Source organism: Crotalus tigris, unplaced genomic scaffold, assembly GCF_016545835.1.
Source record: "Crotalus tigris isolate CLP2741 ecotype Arizona unplaced genomic scaffold, ASM1654583v1 scf7180000017588.1960692, whole genome shotgun sequence".
NCBI classification, from domain to species: domain Eukaryota; kingdom Metazoa; phylum Chordata; class Lepidosauria; order Squamata; family Viperidae; genus Crotalus; species Crotalus tigris.
Genome location: NW_024096494.1, coordinates 1,902,501 through 1,928,833, shown reverse-complemented (window position 1 = coordinate 1,928,833; position 26,333 = coordinate 1,902,501). Strand labels below are relative to the sequence as shown.

Here is a 26,333-nt window from a genome sequence, read left to right as displayed (position 1 = left end):
GGGACTCGGATCCGTCCCTCTCTAGACTACTAGATTACCAGACTACCCGATTCTGTAACAGTTTTGTTCCTTATGTCACTCGTCTGGTAAACTCGCAAGATTCCTTTTTCTCGCCATGTATATGTATACATCCGAACTAGACTGTTGTTTCTCTGGGTCACGTGTGTGTGTGTATGTGAGTATATGCACATTTTTTGGGGGTCAGATTTATGCAGTGTATATTGGAGGTGCTTACCCTGTATGCAACGAAATCATATTTTAATATGTGCTGATTAGTGTACATTTAAAGTGACAATAAAGTTATTATTCTAGTGGTCTATTCTCTCCTGCGGACTTGTTTTTTGCCAACAGCTGCCTTTCCTTCGCCGTCGAGCTAGTGCAGGCAATTGGAGGAATCCGCTATTTCCGTTTCTTCTTCGCCCCTCGTCTGGTCTGGAGAAGGTGGGGTCATCCTCAGGCAGTCGGTGAGCATCAGGCCAGCGTTGATTCTGAGGTGATGCCGAAGGCTGCGTTTCGTCTTTATTTATCTGTGCTGTGTGAATTAGCTCACTGGGCAAATTCAGAAGATTAGTTTGAGCAAACCAAGGTTAAGCAAATCAGGACTATGCAGGTCTCGCCAATTCAGCGATCGCCATGTAGGAACATTTCCATGCACAGACAAACCTATATCGACTGTACTGGGGGTTGATGCACAGACAAACGTTGTATGCTATAATTTTGGCTGCAGTCACATAATATGTCGTTAATCAAACCACTTTTTTTAAAAAAAAATTGAACCCAGTTACTTGGATATGAACAGTACACTGAACCACAACCATATTTTAACATAGAAGAGTGTGCATGGTACTAAACTGTGCTCACGTTTGTGATAGCAGCTTTCTCTTGCCTCCATCCTGGATCATTGCCCATGCAGATTAGCAATTATAGGATATCTAGAAAGCACAAAGCTGAAGGAAGGCTGATATCAACATGTTTGTCTTGCCTGTATATTATAATAATAATACCACCAATAGTAATAGGCGCCTTGGGTGCAATCCCAGAACAACTGGAGCACCACTTGAACACCATTGGCATTGACAAATTTGCCATTAGTCAATAGCAAAAGGCGGCCTTACTAGGAACTGCTTCCATCTTGCGATGATATCTGTAATACCATCAAACATCCACATCTGCCTATCCCAGGTTCTTGGTAAGGACTCAATAGGTAGACAAAATGCCAAATCCAGTCTGAACATCTGGCTGACTGTGCGATGATCCATAAAGTGGAAAGTGGGAAGGGACCTTGGAGGTCATCAAGTCCAACCACCTGCTCAGGCAGGTAACCCTATACCATTTTGGACAAATGGCTGTCCAGTTTCTTCTTAAAAACTTCCAGTGTTGGAGCATTCACCACTTCTGGAGGCAGGTTGTTCCACTGGCTAATTGTTCTAACTGTCAGGAAGTTTCTCCTTAGTTCTAGGTTGCTTCTCTCTTTGGTTAGTTTCCATCCATTGCTTCTTGTCCTGCCTTCAGGCGCTTTGGAAAATAGCTTGACTTCCTCTTCTTTGTGGCAGCCCTTGAGATATTGGAACACTGGTATCATGTCCGCCCTCATCCTTTTCTTCATTAAACTAGACATATCCAATTCCAGCAACCGTTCCTTGTATGTTTTAGCCTCCAGTCCCCTAATAATCTTTGTTGCTCTTCTCTGTACCCTTTCTAGAGTCTCAATATCTTTTTTACATCGTGGTGACCAAAACTGGATGCAGTATTCCAAGTGTGGCCTTACCAGTGGTATTAACACTTCACGTGATCTTGATTCTATCCCTCTGTTAATGTAGCCTAGCACTGTGTTGGCTTTTCTGGCAGCTGATTTTCCACAACTTTTCAATATAAGCCTTGCATTGGAAAATAGTTGACCCAGGCACATTAGGAAGTAATTTCTCTATTTAATCCTTTTTCTACATCTAATACTGTGATTATAACAGCTTGAATTAAGCATTATTATGTACATTTCATAATCAGAGTTTTGATTTGTGTTCGTATGTTTTAATGTACAGAGTTGCTGCACTTGTATATAAATGGTAGGAAACTTCGGAAACTTGTCACATATAAGAGAAAGTATAGAATAAATGCTAAAGATAATTATCCATCTGTATTGCTGCTTCTGGAGAACTTTAATCAGTAAGGATATTAATCACTCATCTCTGCTTCTAAATTCTCATGATTCTGATGGTTACTCCACTGACAATACCTACAACATCAGCTCCAATCCATCTCTAAGCTTTTTTGCCTTCTCAAAAATCTTTGTTTTCTTTCGCCTGTTTTTATGTCTGATTTTTAAATACAGAATATACAGTAGAAGGTACCTGAATTACTTGTGAAATGCTACTGTACTGGGGGATGGTGCACAGCATCTCTGATGATTATAAAACTGAGTGAGGTGTAACCAATGAATTACCTGTCCAAACTCTAGACAGAACAATATATAAACATTGAACAGATGTCTATGTTTAAGAGATTTGGCTGGGAAAAGAATGACCAGAAGGCCATTGATTTAAACACCCCTGGTATTTAAATCCTGGAACATACATATTAGAAAATTTGATTTCTGTGTTCTGCACAGGGCAGAATATTTGTGTATAAGTGGCCTTTTCTTATCTGCAATAAAGCACTTTTCAGTTGTATCATGTTTACGTCTTTGAAACTCCTGCTGTAAGCAAGTCCCCTGAGCTGGGTGTTTTGTATGTCCATGTTGTCCTGAACTATAACATTCTAGGATGTCCGTGTTCTTTGTGTATATTTTTGCAGAAAAGTGCTCCTAAACATCTGTTTTTCCTGAAGAAGAGGGAAATTTTATTACTTTGAACAATGCATATGCAAAACATATTTCAGAGGATACTTAGAGAGCATTCTCTGAAGTCTGAATCAGCTATACATACTAAGATTATCAGATCTGGGCAGCAAAAATTCACGCAACCATTACTTGATAGCCATAATACAAAAAATTCAAATACATTTTGATCTGCTTAGGCCTAATAGCCTTGCATGTGAGGTTTGACTATCGTTCCTCTGCCTCGGCCTGTTTGACAGAAAATAAAGAAGTCAATCAGCATAACTTTCCTTCAAAATACTGCATTCGAGTTCAGAAGGTACCGTATGAGCTTGCAGTAACCATTCATAAAGTGAAGAATTAAAGTTGGTTTTGTATCCATTGACCTAAAGGGTTGTGGTGTGTCTTTTAGGCACTCCTATATTATTTTAAATTCCAGATGTAATTACTAATACATTAAAACAATTACTATGCATACAGCCTTAAGCCTTGAAATCAAGAAATTCCACTGAGCTTAATTCCACTGGTATTTTTGTATAAAACATGCTTGGAATTATGTGAATAGGTGATAACTCTACATGAAATGCTTCAAAAGAAGTAATTGTTGGTAACTCCATTAATATGTATAAGCTGTTGTGCTAGAAATTGTCAATATGTGTCTTACATATACTGTATTAATCTGTCAATGAAGATTCTCAGTCATCCAGGTGGAGTTATTTGGAAATTGAGTCATGGCATATGGACTTATCTTTTTAATTTGAAATATTTTACTGCTTATCCAAATAGCTGCTTCCCTCTGAGCAAGTTGGTTAGGAGAAACCATGTATTTGTCCTCCAGGGTGGTTTAATTTCTCATCTAATCTGAATAGGGTTGTTAGGTAAGTAGGCAGAGTCTCATTAAGAATCTGTGAAATGGTTTTGATCTTCCTGGGGACTGACGTAAGAGAAGTATAACAAATGGGAAACAGGTTGTGTCTGAGGCCTCCATCAGGCTTCAGATACTACATAGTTATATAGTACTCTGTTCCAAACTTCCAGGTACATTCTGAAATTATGTCTCTTGCCTAGCACTGTGGTATATACACTGCATATACCTACTAGTCGGTGGGATATAGGAAACAATGTTAGCTTGGAAGGTAGTTCCCATATTTGAGGGGCTGCCACAAAGAAGAGAGGGCCAAGCTATTCTCCAAAGCACCAGAGGGCAAGACAAGAAACAATGGTTGGAAACTGATCAAAGAAAGAAGCAATCTGGAATTAAGGAAAAGGTTCCAGTAGTGAGGACAATTAACCAGTGGAACAGCTTGCCTCCAGAAATCGTGGGCACTCTATCACTGGAGATTTTTAAGAAGAGACTGGACAGTCATTTGTCTGAAATGGTATAAGGATCTCCTGCTTGAGCAGGGAGCTGGACTAGAAGACCTCCAAGGTCCCTTTCTATTCTATTCTATTCTATTCTATTCTATTCTATTCTATTCTATTCTATTCTATTCTATTTGAGACCTTGCCTTAAATAGAATAATGTGAATATGCTTGGAATAAAACTAGGTTTGGGCCAAAATATGCCTAAATTGATCAGTACTGTCAGGTATTATTACAGGTTTGTGTAAAGAAGTGAAATTGCCCATAGTGAGCTTCTGTACACTTTATTGTATGAAAATGAGAGTTTGCCATGGTGTAAAAACACAAAAGTTGAATGCAGTGGGTACTTAAGTAGTATGTATAGCGAACAAGACAAGAAAGAATAAGAGCTGAATAAATGATACAAAAATTTGTGGCCAGGAAGATGAGGAAATGTGTTCATGGAGAGAGTGAGCCCTGACTCACCAAACAAGTGTATGAGGAAAGACTGAATGTATTGAGAGGAGAAGACTAAGAAAGTTGTGTTTGGATAAAATTTGCAAAAGATGTATGAAGTGGTATAATGAATAGAGTTGGCGCAAACTAGATTCACTTATATGATATTTCTTTTTCTAATATGATGCCTTTAATTTTTCTTTCTTATGTGCTTTATACAACAGTGCTTACCCCCAAATGGACTAATGTAATGGATAAGAATATATGTGAGTGTATCTACATCCCAGCCCATAATCCAGTGTTTGTAACTGCAAACAAAAAGCCAAGACATGATGAAAACAAAATAACAGTGATAGTGTAACATAAAATAAGCATAAGAACCCCAAATATGTGACTAGGTCATAAACACTTCAGCTTTATTGTACATCACCAAAAAAAAATCCCCTGTAGTAGCTCAAAGAAATGGGATTTACAAATGAACAACAGAGAAAAAAAAACTCTTTTAAATTGAGATGCATTCAGCTCAATTAATGGTTAACTGCTGTAAATCGTGTACACAGGAAACATGTCCACCTATAATTTGTTATTTGGTTATCAAAAGAGGTATGTTTTGATTGCATTGTTATTGGGTATGGCAGCATCTACGTTTCACAAAAAAAGTATCTAGCCATATAAATTAGAAACTATAAATGAGCTCTCATGCATATTTCTTTAGCTTGTCTTTTTTTTTTTTGCATTAAAAAAGAGAGGGCAAAGAGAAGGAAACAGAAATACACAATGATACAAAATGCAGGTAAGCATCAGCTTATTTCATTAAACTTCAAAAAAAAAAAAAAAAAGCAATCCATGCGTGAGTTTTTCTTTCCACCAGCAACAGGAGCAAGACGGAAGGGGCAATATATGATTTAGGAGGATCACGGTAGAAATGAGAGGCTGTGGAGTAGCTAGCAGTTTCTGGTGCAGAAGCAGAGAAGCACTGGGGCCAGAATTTATTTTTTTCCAAACTTGCTTGCTTCTATTTCTTTCATATAGGACTGGGCAATATGCGGAGGTACCCCTTGTAGTAGTAGTCGGAAGAACGAAAGACCACCTGAGGACAAAACAATTATGAAAACAACCAAAAGATAGACTTGATCTTTATACCTGCGCAAATTTGTGCAATTACAAAAGGAGAAATATGCCATCTTTTAACAGAGCTTCCTTTAGTGTAAATAGATTTAGAATTTTTAGACAGGATTGCTCTCCGGTTGCCACTTTTTTTTCTTTGCGTGTGAATGAAATAAATTCTCCCAAGAATGATAGGTCAGGAATTCTATGTTCCAGTGACCATTTTCACTGTCCAATGGATGGGGATTTGATGGATCCAGCATGAAGTTGCTGCCAAAAATGACAAGTTATTCTTGTTGTGGCTGTAAAGTTGTCAATACCCATCAAAGACTCATAATGTGAGTCTTCATAAATTCTCCAAGCCAAATATGGTGAAGAAGCTTTGAAGTGAAGTTGCCTATCCATATTCTAATTATTGGAATAAAGAAGTGGGAGAAGGAGAAGAAAGGAGACTCAGCAGGATGCTGGGGGTCCACATAGTGAAAGTCATCCAAAATAATATCTGTTACAGCATCAAAAATATTCAAAAGGAAAATACCAAGGGGAACCCAACACTTTTCTTCTGTAAACAATGATATTAAGCTTTTATTACATTTTAACCATGTGATTGTTTTTGCTACCACATTCCCAGTAACCGTGTTACACTGAGCTATAATTAGGGGAGGGTCAACATCATCAAACTGGCTGGTGCAACTGGGCAGTCAAAGCCCCAGTCCTTTTTAACATGCATCACATGCACCATACACACATAAAAAGAGGTGGGATTTTGATTGCCCATCTGTGCCAGCCATTTTGATGCTGATGACCTCCTTCTTTTCATGTGTGCCCCTGAGTATGAAATTACTGCATACAATGATCTCCTTATCAATATCTTCACCACACTACACATTTGTCACTGATTGAAACCAAGCTATCTAGATGGGAATGACTGATATTATAATGTTGCAGTGGGAGTTAATATAACCTACCAGACCAATAATGTAAGAATATGCATAAGGTGCCAAACCAGTGCAATATAGTGACTTCATGCTCTTTTTTTGGATTGTTTAGCAATGTTGGTATCATGAGAATTCTGTACACGGTTCTAAGCCTTTCTAATCGTCTAAATTCCCAAAAAGTTACCTTAGCTTGTTGAGATTCAATGAAGTAACAATAGTTAAAAAACAAACACTGAGATGCTTTTTTAAAGACAGCCTTGGCTAGAGAGAGAGAGAGAAAAAAAACATGCCCTTTTATAAAGAACTTACCTTTGAATGTTTGTACCATTAAACTCAAATGCAAAACTCTTTCAAAACTCTATGGATTATATTTTATGATTTACTGTCACAGAGATACATATTTTGCACATTCAAGCAAATAAAAATGCAAATGACAATTATGTGCACAACCCAGCTAAAACAAAACTACTTGATTTAGCTTAGAGCAATTAAATATGCTGTCAAAGTTTTCTTTCTTTCTTTCTTTCTTTCTTTCTTTCTTTCTTTCTTTCTTTCTTTCTTTCTTTCACCTTTTTATGCTGTGACACACAAAATCTGGCATGCTTTTAAACTAGTTTCTTAAAGTTGCTGCAGTGTACATTTTCAAGAAAAGGAGGTAAGAGTTTGGTATAATTAAATAGCATTACTTCCTAGCTGCCTCAACCTTGAGGCAAATAACTGGCATTAGATGTTCAAATGCTGTGGATTTATGCTTATTTATGTATAGTAAGCTGTTAACCTGGTTCATGCTTTATCACCCCCTCTATAGCTTGTTAGTATGTGTTGGCATCATAGCGGGAGCTGCTATCACAAGCATTTATTCAGCAGATTCAGCGAGAGTTGTTAATTAAGAACACAATACAAATAGTCAGTCCGTTGCTACATTGATTTTACTACCCCATTTTCATTAAATGACATAATGAAAATTATGCCATACTTTGGTAGGTTTTGTATGACATGACAACAGAAATAAGCTTCATATGCAGAGACCATATGAAAGCTTACCTTAGATGACATTATACATTCAAAAATCCTTACTGTGTAACTACAGGAGAGAGAGAGAGAAAGAAGTTGTAAGCACTTTACTTCCTAAACATAAAAGTACAGACTCTATTGAGTGAAAGTATGACCACAGTGATGAAAAGATGATGATTTAATTCCTTAGTCATGTAAAACATGAGAGAGACACAGAGAGAGAGAGACAGAGAGAGAAAAAATGAGAGAGAGAGAGAAAATGAGAATGAGGAAGACAATGGAAAGTCAAAAGATGAAGGGGTCTAGCACACTTTCAGCATTATCATTAAGGTAGGAAGCTTAATTAATTATGCACAAACACAAATGATTGGCTGCCACACTAATCTAAGAGAGATAAAGAGCCAATCTAATTGTGTCACTAATCTAGAACTAAAACAAAAATTAGGTTAAACTAAATTAAAACATTTTAATTAAAATGATAGATATAGATATATGTACACGCACGGGCACTCACACACAAGTATATCCAGAGTGTTTCTCAGAATAGGAAAAAGCCATATGCATAGCATTGAACCATTTTTATCTATATCTATTTTTAGTTGAATAACTACTAGGCAAATTTATCAAGTATTACTGTATAAAGATAACATTCCAGTATATACTTTTTGCACAAGGCTGATATAATTTAACAAGCTTTAGCCTTTTAAACTATGCATTTTGTAGGAGAAAAATATTTTCTTAAGAATACATTATAAGTAGCTACTAAATCATCATATTACAGGTTATAATTCACTTTATAAAATTTACTACGCATTCCTGTATTTCCTCAATAATAAATTTCATGGTGTCTAACAGCTTATTCCCAAGTGTGTGGACATTCTTAATGTACCACTAAATTATATGTTATCATTTTTATTCTTGACAATTTAAACACTCATGATATGATTCTGCTGAGAGACTATTACTTATTCAGCTCTATTCTTCATAATTTTGCCCTTTTGAATATAAACTATCTAGAAATACTTTTTAATCTATGATATATTTATCGAAAACAACTATTTGATATTGACTAAGAATATATATTTTTTTAAAAGAACATGGAAATAAGACTATATTTATTGATAAATGAAATGTTAACCTTAGCTACTATAATCTAGACTTTAGGTACTATATAGTCTTGATTAATTTGACCTTCTTTGCCCATGCCATATAAGTATGCCATGGTGCAAAGATAAAGAACATGTATGAAATACACACTTATCATGCAAACACATTTTATATAACAAGAAAGGAATAAAATGGAAGGTAATGTCCAGTTGAATATGATTTTAAACACCAGTTTCTGCTCCTCCAAGAACGTTGTTTTTTCTGGCAAAATTTCTCCATGTTATATAATTGTAGAATTATTGACCAATGTTTAATTTCCTTTTACATTCTATTCCATCACTGTTTAACAACATTAAGCTTCTTCTTTTCTTTCAGAACTGCAACACCAGTTGTAGTTCTTTCAAGCTTCCAACACAGAGAAAAAAAATGATTCTGTCCAATATTAAAATGCAATGAGTGATATTAAAGCATCAATATATCTTAGGGCACCATAATCAGAATATACAATCTAGGGTAGTTCTACAGATGTCTGTAGAATTTTTTTGGGAATAATTAATTGTAGCTTTGGGAGTGATCCAAAGTGACTTGTTCATTTGAAAATTCCTGAGTTAATCTGACTTATCTTTTCTTTCATCTGCCAAATCTTTGAAAAAGATGAAAATAAAAGAAACTACCCATCTCATTTTTTTTAATTATAAAGAATCAATATGTTCAGTGTCTTTCATCTTCTTTATTGGATAAATACTATGGATAATTAATTTCTTGGAGCTTATTCTGTTTGGCATCTCAAAGGGTGAATATCTCAGTGCCAGTTTAGTCAGGGCTGGGACAGAGACTAAACAATGGGCAAAATCTACAGTAAACCAATATCATTTCTCACACAACTGCAAATAGTTATTGTAAGTTGGCTTTTCCAAGCTTTGCCATTCTGGCTAAGAATCTGGAAGGCATTATCCCTACACATCCAGAAGGTGCCAGGATGGGAAAAGATATTCTTTGTTTTTGAACAAGAAAGGACAAGAAATATTGACTGCTTCAGAAGCAATTTTCATCCAGGAAAAATGCAGGGGAAAGGGCTAAACTTTTTCCTGTAGTATCATGGGCTTAGGCAAATTCAAAGACCTTACACATCAGATTTCTTTGATTCCATTTACAGATAACTATAGTGGATACATGAGAACTTCTAACTTCAGAGTGCCCCATGTACAAGGAATTATGAATCGAAGTGCAAATAGAAAAACAAAATTGGGACCTAGCTATTATTATCACAAAAGGACCATAAATCACTATTCTTCTGCATTAAAGTTCTTGACTACTTTTCTCTACTCCTGCAGTGTTTGATATCTTCACTCCATCCCCCCATTAAAATAAATTAAACAAAAGAAGTTTGTATGAAATCATATGATTTTGAGTATCTGGAAATGTATCTTCATATGAAAGCCTTATATTGAAATTCATAGGTTTACAGAGGACCACTGAGGCCACTGAGTACAACTCCTTGGTATATGTATATTTCTTCAGAAGTAAATCCCACTGACATCAATAGATATAACTCTGAAGTCATTGAAAATTTAACTGATAGCTTGGAAGGCTCTTTGACTACATGTCCAATCGCTTTAGCAGGCTGAACTGCCCTAATGATAGATGATCATTCACACAGTGAATAAAATGTATTGGATTTCAGATAATAACTATTAAGGGGAAAAGGGAGAAAGAAGACAGAGACCAAAAAAACCACCCCCACAACCCAAAGATAACTGTAGTGAAATATTTAGCAGACATCTCTTTATTATTGCAAAAAATTGGCAGCCAAGCTTTCAATATGGAGGCTTTTTAGTCTTCCCATTTCTAGGTAATGAAGGGAAATAATAAAGAATGAAAATTGCAATGTGAAGAAGAAATTTTGTTATATTTGGCTAGGACCTGTCAGCCTTCAGTAGTTTCTTTCCAAGGAAACTGGATCAACCCTTGCACCTCTAAAATGTCTCAATGCTCAGAAATGGAATACATAAGTCATGGTTACTATTGCCATAGATACTAAACCAGGGGTGTCAAACTCAATTTCATTGAAGGCCACATCAGCATTGCGGTTGCCCTTAGGTTGCTGGGTGAATGTGGCCAGGGTGAGTGTGGCCTGCTGGGTGGGCATGGATATACTGGGTGGGCATGGCCAGCTCTACATCGTTCGCGTCAAGGGTGCCTGTGGGGGCCTGGGCAAGAGTGGGACAGATCTGAGGGTCTCTGGCAGAAGGGGGTGGGACCGGGGCAAGTGCCAAGGCATGGTCCATTTCTTCATTTCTCACAAAGGGTGACACCTCCCCAGCATGCACCCAGGGGGTGGGGCCGACGCAGCAGGGGCTGGTTCCTCACTGTTTCCAGACCGCCTTGCGGAGCTAAGACTGAATGCATTTCAGCATAGATGGCCACCACCATTGGCTCCCGGCTGGCCTGGGCCAGGGCCAAGGCAGCAGGGGCCGTTCCCTCACTGTTTCCAGGATGGCTTCGCGGGCCACATGAAACCACTTTGTGGGCCACATCTGGCCCCTGGGCCTTGTGTTTGACATGTCTGCACTAAACACTATGAATGTTCTAGGGTGTCATTCTTTTCTGGATCGAAATGAAACAATCACATATTGGATTTGTGAAAAGCATAAGTTTAAAGGTTTATGAATGACAGGTCATAATGGCAATTTAGAATTTATAAGCCTTCTAATCTTATGCTTTCTAACAATACTATCTAACAGTTTTATCCAAACTCAGCTTTCCCCATGTTAGCTTTTTTGGTGATGCTTGCTAGGAATTTGGAGAGTTGTAGTTCTATTATGTGAAGTGGAAGAGTGAATTCCTTGAAATGACATCATGCCTTCTCTGCAGAAAAATAGATAATACAGAAACTGGGACAATCAGGAAATGTAACTACTATATTGCACAAGACTTCTATCTTGCTTGAGTCTTTGGGCAAGATAAAGAAAGTACACAAATTCCAAAGCAATACATTAACTAATTCAGATGCATAATATGAGCAGTGAATGCCACATTAGATTTTCAACATCATAACACTATAATTATGGAGCTAATTAAGATTCAGAAGTAAATAGAAAACAAAAGCTAGACAGTCCCAAAAGATTCTGTGGACAATGTGCATTACAGAGTATTTGTATGAGGTTACTGAAAGAAGGTAATACTTTATCTATTCCTTATGTTAGATCAGTTTGTAACCAGATTATTTTAAAGTTAAAAATGGAACATTGTAATTCAGTTACTAATCTTCTTTATGTATCACCTTACTCTGGAAACATCCTGAAGATGAATTTATCATAGATGTGCAGATGTATTTAAGATACTCAAAATACCATGTTGCATACTCTCCGTATACATAAATATTTCATCCAAATATTGCTATTACTTTCCATGGAATTAATCTATCACTTACTCTTTTGATATTCTTCACTTATTTATTAACATGTGTTTTCCTCGCAAAGCAAAAGAGGCAAAAATTGTCATCATATAAGGAAGGCATCTTCTTCCAAGCTATTTTTTTCTACTGAAGAAAGTTACTCCACCAACAGAGACCATCTTACCTCTGACTTCCAATTTGGATTCAACTTCAGCCTCACCAAGACTGTTGATAGCCCTGCAAGTATATGTGCCACCATCATAGGGGCTGGGTTTCCGGATCTCCAGTGTGCAAACACCCTGGTTACTAAACATTCTGTAACGTGGGTCATTCACTATAATGATTTTATTTTTCATCCATGTGATCTTGGGCTGCAGTTAGAATACAGAGAAAAGATAGGAAATTAAACATCAATTTCTTTCTTTTTTTTGTAGCATAATACTAAAATTTGATGTTAATGAAGTGCAGGGGTGTCAAACTCAATTTCATTGAGGGCCACATCAGCATTGCGGTTGCCCTTGGGGGGCCGGGTCGATGTGGCCAGGGTGAGTGCGGCCTACTGGGTGGGCATGGATAGAGTGGATGTGGCCTAATAGGTGGGCATGGCCAGCTCTACATCGTTCGCGTCAAGGGTGCCTGTGGGGGCCTGGGCAGGAGTGGGACAGATTTGAGGGTCTCTGGCAGAAGGGGGTGGGACCAGGGCAAGTGCCAAAGCATGGTCCAATGGAAGAGCCTCACTGTTCCTCCCAGGCCATGCGTGGGGGGCTGGATAGTGGCACGGGCTGCCCGAAGCCCTGAGCAGCAGAGGTCAAACACCCAGCCTGGCGCTCGAGCACCTGCGGCACCAAGCCGTTTCCAGACGGCCTTGTGGAGCTAAGACTGTACATTGGCTCCCAGCTGGCCTGGGCCAGGGCCAAGGCAGTGGGGGCCGTTCCCTCACTGTTTCCAGGATGACTTCATGGGCCACATGAAACAACTTCGCAGGCTGCATCCGGCCCCCAGGCCTTGTGTTTGACATGTCTAATGAAGTGGATGGTCTATTTTCTGTTTAAGGACATCTTAAAATAAATGGTAATGTTTTTTAGATTTTCAAATTACTTTATTAGATAAGTCCATTCCATACTTTTCCTAAAATTTTACCCAAAGTCTCTTGTTTAATTATGAGAGAAACTCTCATACAGGTAATCCTCGACTTATGACCAGTTGTTTAGTCACTGTTTGAAGTTGCACAGCTTACCTGGTAACTAGTATATTTGAGTGATCAGTTTTGCATTTACAGCTATGGATTTTCTAGGTGCTATTACAACTGAGAATAGGGGACATGACATGAGTTACAATGACATTTGTTACCTCATAGGAACATCCTTCTCCCTTTTCCCCAAAGTTCAAATTTCAAAATATTTCAAAATATTTATTACAGTCAAAGACCTGTACATTTCCCTATATTAAATAAAAAATAACTTAAACCTTAACCCAGCTAGCACATAGAAAGTTCTAGATCAGTGATTCTCAACCTTTCTAATGCCGTGACCCCATAATGCAGTTCCCCATGTTGTGGTGACCCCCAAGTGGGTGTGGCCACAAATAAGAGGGAGTAGGACAGCTAGGGAAAAGGGAAAAAATGGCGGACAGCATGGTTTGGTGACCCCCGCGAAATGGTCATTTGACCCCAAATGGAGTCCCGACCCACAGGCTGAGAACCATTGTTCTAGATGATGCAGAACCCTAATAGTTGAAAAAGAATTAAGGAGAGAATGGAAGGTAACAAGTCAAGTAATCTTTCCTCCTAAAACCTCAGCTGCAGAAACTAAACATCACATATAAAAGTTCTGCACCACGCAGAGCCCCATAAGAACTTATATGTATAATGTTCAAGAAGTGAGATGAAGAAATAGCAGTCTTATACCTCAGTGTTTTTCAACCTTGGCAGTTTGAAGACATATAGACTTCAACCCCCAGAATTCCCCAGCCAGCATAGTTGTCTGGGGAATTCTGGGAATTGAAGTCCATACATATAGGTTCTAAATCAGGGGTTCCCAACCCCCGGGCCATGGCCCACTATCGGGCTGTGGTCTATTTGGAATTGGGTCATGCGAGTGGCTGGCTGGAATGCGTATGAGAAGCTCAACTTGTCCTCATGGCAGACTGGCGGGCATGCCTGGGTGCATGCCAGCCCACCACTCATGCAAGGACTGTATGCGCATAAGGACTGCGTGTGTTTGTACACAAGCACTGCATGCATGTTCTGGCCCACCACTGCATGTGTGCACATGCATGCCGGCCTGCCACTCATGCAGCCCAGTTCCCCTCTCCCCCCTGCCAGCTGGGCTGCCAAACTGGAAAGGTTAGGAACCGCTGTTCTACATTACACATATAGGTTCTAATGGGGCTCTGCACACATGTGGGACTTTCATATGTGATATTCAGTTTCTATAGTTGAGGAGGTTTTTAGGAGGAAAGATTACTTACCTGGTTGAGGACATAGCAGGCTGGGAATTCTGGGAGTTGAAGTCTACATATGTTCACACTACCAAGGTTGAGAAATACTATTATACCTGATTTGTCTTATCCACATCTTTTTAAATCCTCTTGTATATTTTTTGTGATTCTTACTAGATGATTATCTTACCTTTGGATTTCCTCGTACGCTGCAGTTCAAAGTTGCATTATAGCCAGATATGGCATATGTATTAACTAAAGGCTGAGTAAACATTGGTGATTCAGTGAAATTGAACTCTTCATAAACTGGATTTTTGTAGACTTTACCTGCAAAAAAGAAGTTCAAGAATTGCTAAAAGACAGAATTTTGTAACATGTTATTTTCCCCAATTGCTACCTATATAAGAACAAAGTTTATCGGTAAATCATGGAACTGTGCAATACTTTAGATCTGGATTGTGAGAGCACTGACATGCAACTGTAGTGTGTGTTTCTAATTCCTAAAAACAGCAATTTTATTTCCTGGGTCATGAATCTAACTTCTGCAGCTGACTTATAATCCTAGGAAGAGATACTGCATAGCTCATATGGTTCCATTATCTGCAACCTACTTTATAAACTATCCACAATAAAAGATACATCATCAAAGATTCCTTCCTTCAAAAGTTCTAGAATACCAGTTCAAACTTTTCTTCATGATATTTATAGGCAACACTAATCTAAAGAGATTGAACATGGATCTTTGAAAATTTTATGTTTGTGGACTCATAGTTTTGAACTGCCTATAATTTATACAATTTTCCTTTTTTTTAAAAAAAAAACACCCTCTTCATCTTTCTTACCCATTGATTCTGTTGGGCAGAATTAAAAAGGAAGAAGCTATGTCATCTAGTATCTCAAAAAATATAAATAAGATTAGAGGAAGGAAATGTTTTCAATTGATTTGACATTCTGATTGATTAGTAGCTGTTTTCCACCACTGTGTCCTTAGCCTGGTGCACTGCAGATTATTTTTCAAGAAAAGGATTAAAATGTATTATCTCTGCCTAAGATGTGAACTGACCAAATCTCTTCTCCTTCCAAGGTAGCAAAACACTGTGTTTAATGTATATTTGTATTCTGAGTGAACACAAGGCTGAAAATTTCTCTTGTATAGGCAGCATGAATTAAATGTCCATAAGATCCTTAAATCTTGCTTAAAATAGAGTGGTAGGTACTTAAATAGTTTTGGATAAAGTGCTGTTACTGGAAAAAATTAAATCACTTTCCTGACCATGTTCCTCTTTGCAAGAGAGGTCAGTTATCACAAATGTTTTTTGCTTGATATTGATAATTATGGTACATTAGATTCTACTAAGAACCTAGAGGACAATGTTATGCAAAATCCACATGGGATACCTTGCTTGCAATCAGTATTTTTACAAATTAGATACAATATTCATATCTTTTAGCAGATGGGATGTATGAAAAGAAAATCCATATAATTTGAATATTTTTTTTCCTCTTCCAAATGTATTTATGTTACAGGTCAAACAAAAACAGAGTCTCCATTATTTTATCCTTTCTCTCTGAACTGTACCATATTTTTTTTAAAAAAAGAATAAAGTATTTTCAATGTTTACTATTAACATAATGCTACATAATGGTGTGGTTGCTAAAACTATGGCAGCTTAATATAATTAATAGATTAATATAAGCCTCCCATATCCCTTTTAGCTTTTTTCCATTGTCATATTTTTTCATTTCAGAGTTTTAGCTAACCATCTTTAGCGATCACAGCACTTTCTGTTGTTCTTGTTGCATCTTCACTGAGGCCACACATATTTTCAGAGAAAATGCGGAAGAAATACTCATTTCCGATTACAAGTTCAGTAATAGTAGCACAGGTCCGGTGATAATGTTCAATGACAGTGTACCATTCCTGAAAGATAGAACAAATTAAGTTGAGCTTGTAACACCCTAAGAGTTAGGTGCTCAGGGGTAGCCTGGCTAAGACATCATTCTTGAAGTATCTATCTGTATTATGCTGCAGCCTGAAGAATGACTGTAATTTTATAAGCAGCCCCCCCATTAAAAAGCAATTGAGATTGGTGCTTTGTTTACAGCTTCATCAAAGCAAAATACCCTTTCAAAAATCCCTAATAAATAATTTTATTTTTTTTCTTTATTTTCAGTTATTTTCAAATCAGCAACTAACGAACTTAGAAGTCTTATATGACTTCCTTTATTATTGCATGACTCTGGGCAGCTAACGAGAATTTATAAGAATAGCAATAACACCTATAAATAAATAACTATACCAACAGCCAATATAATGCAATAGCCTAAAGTCTGACTCAACGCCCACCCCCAAAACATGCAAATCATTATACTTATATAAACAAGAAACAAATATAATAGCTTTAACAATGAGGCTTCATTTGAAAGCACCAATACTAAGAACAAAGACAACCTACCAAAGATATTTGTCATGTTCATACAAGGTCTTTTATAACAGTGTCAGTTTAACAGACATTTAAATGTTCCAGTTTTCAAAAGTTATTTAGCTTCACAAATAATAGCAGTGTTTCAAGACAGCCTTCTATGTGAGAACCAAACCAGGTGGCTTATCCTGAGATTCGCCATGTTAGAAAGTTTCCTACCATGCTCTTTTTGTCTGCTTTTTGAATTGTGTAACCAGTAATGTTGGCATTGCCATCATCTTTTGGTGGTGTCCATTCCAAAGCAACATTTTCTCCCCAGACATCTGCAATTTTTACTGCTTGGGGTGGACCTGGACGATCTGCAGAAGAGGTAAAATTAACAGTACAGGTAAAAGTCATTTCTTCAGCTTGTCTCAGTTTGACAGGTTTTAATGTTTTTTTAAAGAGTGTACCAAGTTTAGAATTTCTAGTTGGGTAACAACAACCTTGGAAGGGACCTTGGAGGTCATCTAGTCCAACCCCCTGCTCAGGCAGGAAACCCTATACCATTTCGGACAAATGGCTGTCCAGTCTCTTCTTAAAAACTTCCAGTGATGGAGCATTCACAGCTTCTGCAGGCAGGTTGTTCCACTGATTAATTGTTCTAACTGTCAGGAAATTTCTCCTTAGTTCTAGGTTGCTTCTCTCCTTATGGTATAGGGTGTCCTGCCTTGAGCAGGGGGTTGGATTAGAAGATCTCCAAAGTCCTTTCCAACTCTGTTATTCTGTTAGCCATCTTCCAGTGACATCTGTAACAACACATGATGATGTCACATAAATGATACCAAGACATACTGACTTTAATAAAGTTTATAATGATGTATGTAAATTGCAGCACTTATGTGATGACCTCATTATACATGTGTCAGAATTTGTCCTTCTATGCCCCCTGAAGACATCTTTGGCTTCTCCCCTCAGAAACTATATTTGTTACAGGCAGGACTGGGTTGTAACTGTTAGATTGTAGGCCTTTCATATTCAGATGAAATGTAGCTTTGGTCATAACTCTGGTTTATAGGGGCTATAGATAAGAAAGATATGGTAAGGATCATAATGTAGCTTATTTCAAACTCTTAAGTTATAGAAGAGGCATGGAAGACTCCAGACCATGGACTTAATTCAGCCCTCCACAATTTCTTATCCTTTTTATCCTGCTCTCTATATAAAATAGCCTCCATTTATGTTATGTTAAGGCCAAAGTGTTGTCAAAGTATTATAGCTAATAGGCCATTTTCTACTCGGGTGGAATTTCAATACGTACCAACTATTTGAATCTCTATTGTGGCTCTGTCCACGAGGTTATCTACTTTGACCTTCATGTCATATTTTCCAGAATGGCTCCTCTCCGCTTTTCGGATGAAGATGATAGAATCATTTTCACTGTTGCGGATATTAATTTGGTTCTTGTCTACGTGGGTACCATTTTTCTTCCAAGATACTTTTGGTCTTGGCCTTCCCTATGGCAGAAAAAAAAACCCAGACATGTAAACTTTGAGATATACCATAGTACTTGATTATTATTTCCTTTTAAGATATTCTTTAAATATGTTTGAATAGCAGAAAATTGCAAATTAAAATCAGTGAAATGCTGATTGAATTAAATACATGGAATATGTTTAGCTATCAGCCTTTTCTAAAGTGGCTCCCTTCAGTTTGTGTCTCTGTTATAGTGTTTCTCTATTTTGGTAACTTTAAGCTGTGTGGACTTCAGTACCCAGAATTTTCCAATCAGCACAGCTGGAGGGTCCAGGAAAAGGACCCTCCTGCCATTTTTCTGCCCTGTGGAATATCCTCTCCCCGGAAGCAAAGTGGATCCTCACTCTCCTAGCCTTTCAACAGAGTTTGCAGATCTGCTCTGTCCCAGAGTAGCACACAACCCTGGGAATGATTGGTGCCTTAAGGCTCCCTCCTGCCTTTGAACTTATTTTAATTTTGTTTCTACCTGGCTCCTTCTTCTAATATAGTGCATTTTTATATGATTTTTAGGCTTTTAACTGTGTACCACCCACTCTGAGAGTGAAATGGGTAATTCCTAATTTTGATAAATAAAATAAAAATAAATCAATGGTCTTGTCAAATTTACCTTTTGGAAGATTACTAGAATTAATGTATATATTAAAAACGGTTCTTTCTTTCACGTATAGAGTTAGAGTATTCTGTGACATTGAGTGAGAATTAAAGGCATTTAAAGTTACTCTGATTACAATTGAATATGTTTGTAAATGTATTGCAAGTAAATTGATCAGTATTATAATTCCCATATTTTCCCAAATTTTGAACATTTTTAAACATTTGCTATCATTTAGCAAATATTGAAATTTCTTAGAACTTCTTCAAATGTAGAAGTTATCAGTGCAATTGTATTAGTTACACACAGCACCTAGTATTAGATGTAGACCCATATGCATATAGACATAAAAACACTCATGCATTCCTTACGTGGAAAGGAATAACAAGATTCACAGCTTCTCCAACCCTTCGAATATAAGTTTGCTTTAAGTGTCTCGGCAGACGAATCTTCGGAGGTTCTTAATTTAAAGAGAGGAATTTATTTCTCAGTTCATAAGATCAAAATATAGAATATTTTTTTTCATTGGAAATCAAAACAAGGGGCAAAGAGAGATGAGAGCTATTAGGCAAGGAAAAATAACTTTTATCAATGCTTATATGAGTTACAAATAAATGATCAGCCTCACCTATAACTTCTTTAACTAAAATAGGCTGTGGATGCAGCCGGGGCTCACTGGGACCTGCAGCATTTACTGCTTTTACTCGGACAAAGATTTTTGATCCAGTTGGAAGATCAGGGATGGTAAATTTTGTTTTATCTGTTAGATCTTTATTGGCCACAATCCATTCTTCCGCTAAAGTGGAATAAAAACAGAAAGACAAAGAGAAATAAATGCATAGAAAGACAGATGGAATATGGTTCAATATTTTTTTAAAAAAAATTGCTTTTAAAGTATACACTGGATACATTATGGAATTTTGCACTTTTGTGGCCAGATCATTAGCTTCTATAATGGTGCAAGTAGAAGAAACAAAAGTTACTAACCTGCAAAGAAGAATCAGTAGACAGAGACAGACAGGCACAGACAGACAGACAGATGGTTAGGAAATAAGAATTATACAGTAATCCTGAAGGCCAGGCCATCAATGTCATTGTACTGTCTTTTTAAGAGAAATGTTAATATGCAAGCAACATAACAATTGTCAAGTTGGAAGAACGCATTTCCATATGGAATCTATCCAAATTCTGGATCTTAATGATTTCCTGATTTTTTTTAAAAAAAGAAGAGGTTTCCATATCAATATATTTGCAATCTGTATTGTACTTTGTTATATTCACAAAGATAGCTTTGCTGATTGGCCAGAAAGCCATGCCTTTCCCTCCCCCCTGTTTTGACAGCATTTTCTTTCAACAAAATGCCAAATTCCAAAATATCCTGCAAATTTTTGAGTACTCTGAGCAAACAAAGTAATCTAATTTAATCCTAGTATAAATATGCTGTGTATTAATGTAACCCCTTGCCAAAAATGTATCTGGGGAGCTTCCAGTAAGCAAATATTTCTCAATTTTCAAATGTTATTTTGTTATTATCAGCAGTTAAATAGAAGACTACATGAAAACTGAATTAATTTATCTGGACATTTCATAAACAGCTTATTTTTATATGATGCAAACTGTGATTTTTTTTTAAAAAAATAACTTTATTAAAAAATTTAAATGAAATATAAAAGCTAACAGAAACTAAGATTTAGAACAAAGAAAGAAAAAAGAAAAAAAATCTAAAGAAGAAACTTCCTATTTTCTTTTTAGCAAATATAAGTGTAAATCTTTTATTCTATGATTAGAGCATGACTTTCATTTTTCTTTATAATCTATTTTTTTCTAATCAACACCCTGGCTTTTATCTGAATATAGATAACCAATTTTATTGACATAGACAACAGAAATATAAAGGCAACATAAATCTCTTACACAGAGAAAAACACTTAATTAGCAATGTTATTTGAAAAAGTTCTTTTGAGACCAAAAGTACATTCTATGTAAAATAAAAAAGAAGTAGAATTCCATACTGTTTAAATAATATCTTCTTGCAGAAAAAATGGCTCATGCTATAAAAGATCTTTTTTGCTTTAGTACCTGGGCCATTGGATCTAAAACTCTAAACCAGAGTTTCTCAACTTTAGATGTGTAGACCGCAATTTTTAGAATTTGCCAGCCAATTTCTGGAGAAGTTCTGTCTACATTCAAATTCTGTTTCATCCAATCTTTCTTACTTTACATTTTACACTTACAAAATAATAATAGCAAGGAAGGACTCCATAGGTGGATAAAAATGCCATATCCAATCTAAATATCTGGCTGATGGTACGACCAACCATAATAATGATGCATGTCATAGAGATACTACACAGGTATGAGCTGAAAACCAGTTGTATGTATTAAAGTAAAAATTCAGCTCCTTGATCATTTCCCAGGTTTTCCAAATTACATTGATTTTATTGGAATCTACCTGCCTATCCATCTATCTCTAACACTCTTTCAATAAGAAGATTTAAATATCTTGCATACATTACCCTCCAGATTATGGGTTGCTTCCAGAAAGTCAGCATTTCATATTTCTGTAGGTAGACCTTATTTGGGATTCATTTTTGTTATTAATTCAGAGACATCAATTTTTAGACAAGCATAACATAGTTAGTTAGTACTCTCTATCATTAAGTACCGAGACACACATACTGCACCTTGAAGAGGAGCTTGTCATGATCACAGAGTTGAGGAGACAGTAAAATCAAGTACGAGTTTATGAGGGACACCAGTAACTCCTTTAGGATAAAACATTGTTTGTATTTTCCCCCCAGTGATCAACCACTCCAACCACTGATCAAAGGAAAATAGTACAATGAAAAGAGGCGAAGAAGAAGGGAAGAAAAAGCTTGATGCTGAACACTCACAAGGTTTGGGTGTCTTCTCTTCCGTCTGCCCTGGGCCCCCGGCTGTGTCCTCACTAATATTTTGCTCTGAACCAGAGTCAGAGGAACCTAAATGATTTGGAAAGCACAGATGGGGATTTACAGTCATAGGCAGAAGTGCCTTTTGGACTGGTATCGCCAAGCATCCACAAAATCAGAATCAGAAACCAAGACAGTTGAGAAATGTGAAAAAAAAAGAGATAGGCAAGAGGCATCCATTCAGAAAAAGAGATTTAAGAAGAAGAGAAAATTAAAGCATACTCCAGAATAAGCAAGAGGAAACTGAAAGAAGAAGAAGAAAGATATACATGAAGGTTTAAGATGCCTGGCAAGACTATCACTGAAATTCATTGGTTATCAAAAACTCAGGGTCAGCACTTCTTGCTGAACAGTTGGCATCTGCAGCTCTCTGCCTTTTGTATCCTGACTCTTGCACTGAATGTATGGAGGATAGGTGTGCCTTCGATCATCACATGTGGGATCTGGACAATTAGCTCTGGGGCATGTCATGAATCTGTCAACCACAGAATTGGTACAGTGAACTTAACAGAATCCCTGCTTCTGTTAGTGATTCCTTGTAGCAAATAAGAAAACAATATTTTACCATATCATAATTTTTGGATTGAGTTAGATAATTCTGTGCCAGTTCTTCCACCAAGTATAGGATTAGAGGAAGTATCATACAGATACATTTGAAAAATAAATGCAAGACAAATATGGGGATCTCTTTATGATAATGTTTTTCACTAGCTGAAGAACTCTTCTGAGCAATATCTACCTCTAAATTTATAAAAATAAGTTTATTTTTACTTCATCTATTTTTCATTATTGTCAGTCTGTGACAAAAACTCAGAAAACAGGAGAAAAGAGTAAGTTTGCTCCTTTATTTTCAGTTCTTAAAAACTTTCCGTTCCATTCTTGTAATGTAAATATTGTTGTTTGATCCTTTGAGGCTATTTGCATAGGTGTATTTAGAATATAGTACTGTTTCCGATGAAAGAGTATACATTATTAACTTTTAAACAGTCATGATGTTTGTCTATTCTTCTAAGGTTGGTTTTGTATATTTGAAAAGATTTTTTTTTAAAAACAAAATTTGCCTTTGGTTAAAGTGGCTCTACTTTAATACCCCATTTGAGGGTAACAGGCAAGCAAGAGAGAAAAGCAGAGAAAAGAGAGATTGGTTGATAGAATAAATAAGTATAAGCAACAAAAGGTAGAACTGAAGTAATGGAGCTGAAAGATTGACAGTTAAAGAAAAAGATTGTTGAAGATCCAAGTAAGAGATTAAGTTTTACAGAGACATTAGTGGAAAGAAAAGTACTGCAGGAAAGAAGATGAAGAATAGAGAAATCCAGATACTAAAAACAAACAAGTAAAAGAAACAATGCATAGGAAGAGATATAACAAAGTAAGCAAAAAGTATTATTTAACTGTCTAAAAATATTAAAATATATACATGAGTAACATTATTTTTTGTGTGTGTCTGTGTATTTGCATGCATGCATATACACAGACAGTATATGTGTAACATGTATAATTTCTATCCAGATATGCAAAGGGTAAATAGAACATACAGACTGTATGCCACATTTGTTTGTAAAATATATCACTATTGTATTTTATCCAAGGTGGGTCATGTCAAAATAGCACATGCAATCTATGTTTGAGATATGTCCTTAACACTTTAAACTTATTCCAATTAAGAAAGTGAAGGGCTTGTTCTGTTCAACAGTTTCACAAGACGGTTTGACATTTTGAACTCAGAAATCTGAAAAAAGACTGTTATTATTATGTGTTTGATTTTTTTTGGTAGTTGTTCTCTGAGAACTGAATAGTGGCTAAAGCACGCATGCCAGAATATTTGCCACTGGTTATATATCACTACTTTACGATGATTAAAAAAACCACAAGGAAATGAAGGATATACACTTAATAAAAAAATTGATAATATTGGGTTGATCTTGGGCCAGTTACTCTCTCAGCCTGCGGAAGGAGGCAGTGAAAAACCACTTCCAAAACAATTTGCCAAGAAAATTACAGGAACCTGTCCAGATAGTTGCCAGGAAACAACCCTAGCTTGAAAATGCTCACCCAAATTTTCTTTTCCCAAGCAACGAGCCATTCTCAAGAAGTCTCTTACGATATCTGTGGATGTGCTTTTTCCCTCTTGTGAAACAACAGTGTTCAAGCTCTTTTGTTTCTTGATATATTTAGTTAGCTTACTAAAATGTTACTTGCTTTTTTAAAATGTAATTTCTATTTTTTAAAATCAATCCCATATGAGTATGGCTAGCAATATGGGAAGAAATTTAAATTCCAATAGGAGAGAAATCTTTTGTTTAGCCAATGAACCTAAATGATACTTTCTCTTTTTCAAGACCAGGTCTGGAAAAACTATTTCTGCTGAGCTATAATAATTAGCAAAACAACATTTACTTTTATAGCATAAAAATTCTTACAGCTGTGCTCTAAAGCAGACACATACCAAATAAGTGGCTTAAAATTGCCTGAAATACTTTGTTCAGCAGACACATGTTGACAAGAAAAAGCAAAAGATAGAGATCAAGGCTGCTTACTTTTAAATATTTGCTAGGAAGAAATGATAAATCATTGGTTAAGGAGGGTAAAATATAAACTGGAAGCTATTAGCTATGTTCCAGCTGTGTTCTCCATTTTTCTGCAGTTTACTGTATATACTTGCTTTGGAAAGAAAATTTCCCAAACCATCTGCCAGATTTTTATGAATCATGAATTGTATATGCTAGTGGCCCCCATAAATCAGTTAACATCAGATTTATGGAGCCTGATATTTCTGAATTATTACTGAGCTGTTCCATAAAAGTAGAAGCAACAGCAGCAATAATAATAATAATCAAATACAACGTGTTTGTATTCCATTCTATTCCTGCCCTATTTCCTTAAAATTTTTAACTGATTATTGGTCTTTACTTCAGATCAGTATCTTTTCTACTTAGACTAAGAGTTTGGGAGATATTTGAGAACAATTTGGAAGTTACAATTTGGTCAGTACACTGACGTTAATAAAAATCCAACATTGTTATCTTTAGTATAATCAGTGGCACAAATCATACACAGTCAGATGTTTTCACTGATTCAATAGTTGAGAAGCTGTATAGAACAGAACATAGCTTACTAATTACTTAAGAACTTCTATGTTGGATTCAACACAAATTTTGAAGGAGCCTTTTTAGTTTACTTTGGAGAATCTTTATATTTTATATACATTTACGTACAGATATAAGTAAAAGCAAAGTTGTTGCTGAATGGGAAAAACAGATATGTATCATCTTTGCATAAAACATGATTGGGACTTACTTCCTTCAAAGCAATATTCTATAACATAGCCATCTAAACCTGCAGCTCCAATCTGATCTGGTGGTCGCCACTTCATGGTAACTGTAGTATCAGTGACAGAGTCAACCACCAGACAAGTAGGAGGACTTGTGACAGCTAAAAACAACAAAAGAGAATATTGACATTAGCCAGACAAAATATACATAATATCATGTAGGTCACTAAACACTTTTCATGGTTGTTAAATTGGTTAGCAAAGAATCTTACAGCACCGTAAAAATTAACAAGCACATTAAAGACTTTCCCATTACTAATCTAAATAATTTTTGCATTAGGAAAATACAGATAACACCACCTTCTTATTTGTATGCTTTTGTTGTTTTCATTAGAATAGATGATATTTAGAACTGTTGACCTCATCTTCTACAGTCCTTAACATAAACAACTGAAAAATCTGATTTTTCAAAAGAAATATCATCTGAAAAATCAACAAAGCACAGATAGGGGGAATGAAATGGCAGCGTGAATGGAATAAGGATTAGAATGGGGATGACTGTTAAAATAAAGATGAGGAATATAATACAAAAGTTAGCACAGGAACAACTTTTACCCCAAGGAATTGTAAACAGAGTACTATTGAGAAGCATGCAGGAGGCTAGACTATTTTTTTAAACCTGGATGACTTTAAGACAGAGGTCTTCAAACTTGCCCCTGGCTGAGGAATTCTAGGAGTTGAAGTCCACAAGTCATAAAAGGGCCAAGTTTGAAGACCCCTGCTTTAAGATGTGTGGACTTCAACTCCTAGAATTTCTTAGCCAGGAATTCTGGGAAATGAAGTCCATGCAAGTTAAAGTTTCTGAGGTTGAGGAACAATGAACATATGATCCTACACACTTCTATACTACTTTCTGATGAAACATACAGTATGTGTTAATTAAAAAAATAATAATGAATTTGCAGCC

At 36.4% G+C, this 26,333-nt stretch overlaps 1 protein-coding gene and 1 long non-coding RNA gene across 14 annotated transcripts in view; one reads left to right on the top strand and one right to left on the bottom strand.

Annotated features, from left to right (window-relative positions):
- The first annotated feature begins 31 nt into the window (after positions 1–31).
- Positions 32–22,010, top strand: LOC120316774. The gene is made up of 3 exons (XR_005559053.1): positions 32–175; positions 352–464; positions 21,943–22,010. It is a non-coding gene; the product is annotated as an uncharacterized LOC120316774 (long non-coding RNA).
- MYBPC1 (myosin binding protein C1) overlaps positions 4,997–26,333 on the bottom strand; it is a 107,523-nt gene continuing 86,186 nt past the window's right edge. For 11 of the 13 annotated variants that reach the window (XM_039362576.1, XM_039362566.1, XM_039362599.1 and 8 more), the window contains 10 exons: positions 25,393–25,527; positions 22,036–22,122; positions 19,770–19,937; positions 19,513–19,601; positions 18,335–18,530; positions 17,254–17,393; positions 16,373–16,532; positions 14,802–14,938; positions 12,357–12,543; positions 4,997–5,699 (listed from right to left, as the gene is read on the bottom strand). In XM_039362576.1, coding sequence (XP_039218510.1) covers positions 5,599–5,699; positions 12,357–12,543; positions 14,802–14,938; positions 16,373–16,532; positions 17,254–17,393; positions 18,335–18,530; positions 19,513–19,601; positions 19,770–19,937; positions 22,036–22,122; positions 25,393–25,527 — 1,400 coding nt within the window. In that variant the 3' untranslated portion in view covers positions 4,997–5,598. Of the gene's footprint in view, positions 5,700–7,698; positions 7,739–12,356; positions 12,544–14,801; positions 14,939–16,372; positions 16,533–17,253; positions 17,394–18,334; positions 18,531–19,512; positions 19,602–19,769; positions 19,938–22,035; positions 22,123–25,392; positions 25,528–26,333 lie in introns of all 13 variants that reach the window. The other 2 variants (XM_039362628.1, XM_039362619.1) reach the window with 2 other exon arrangements.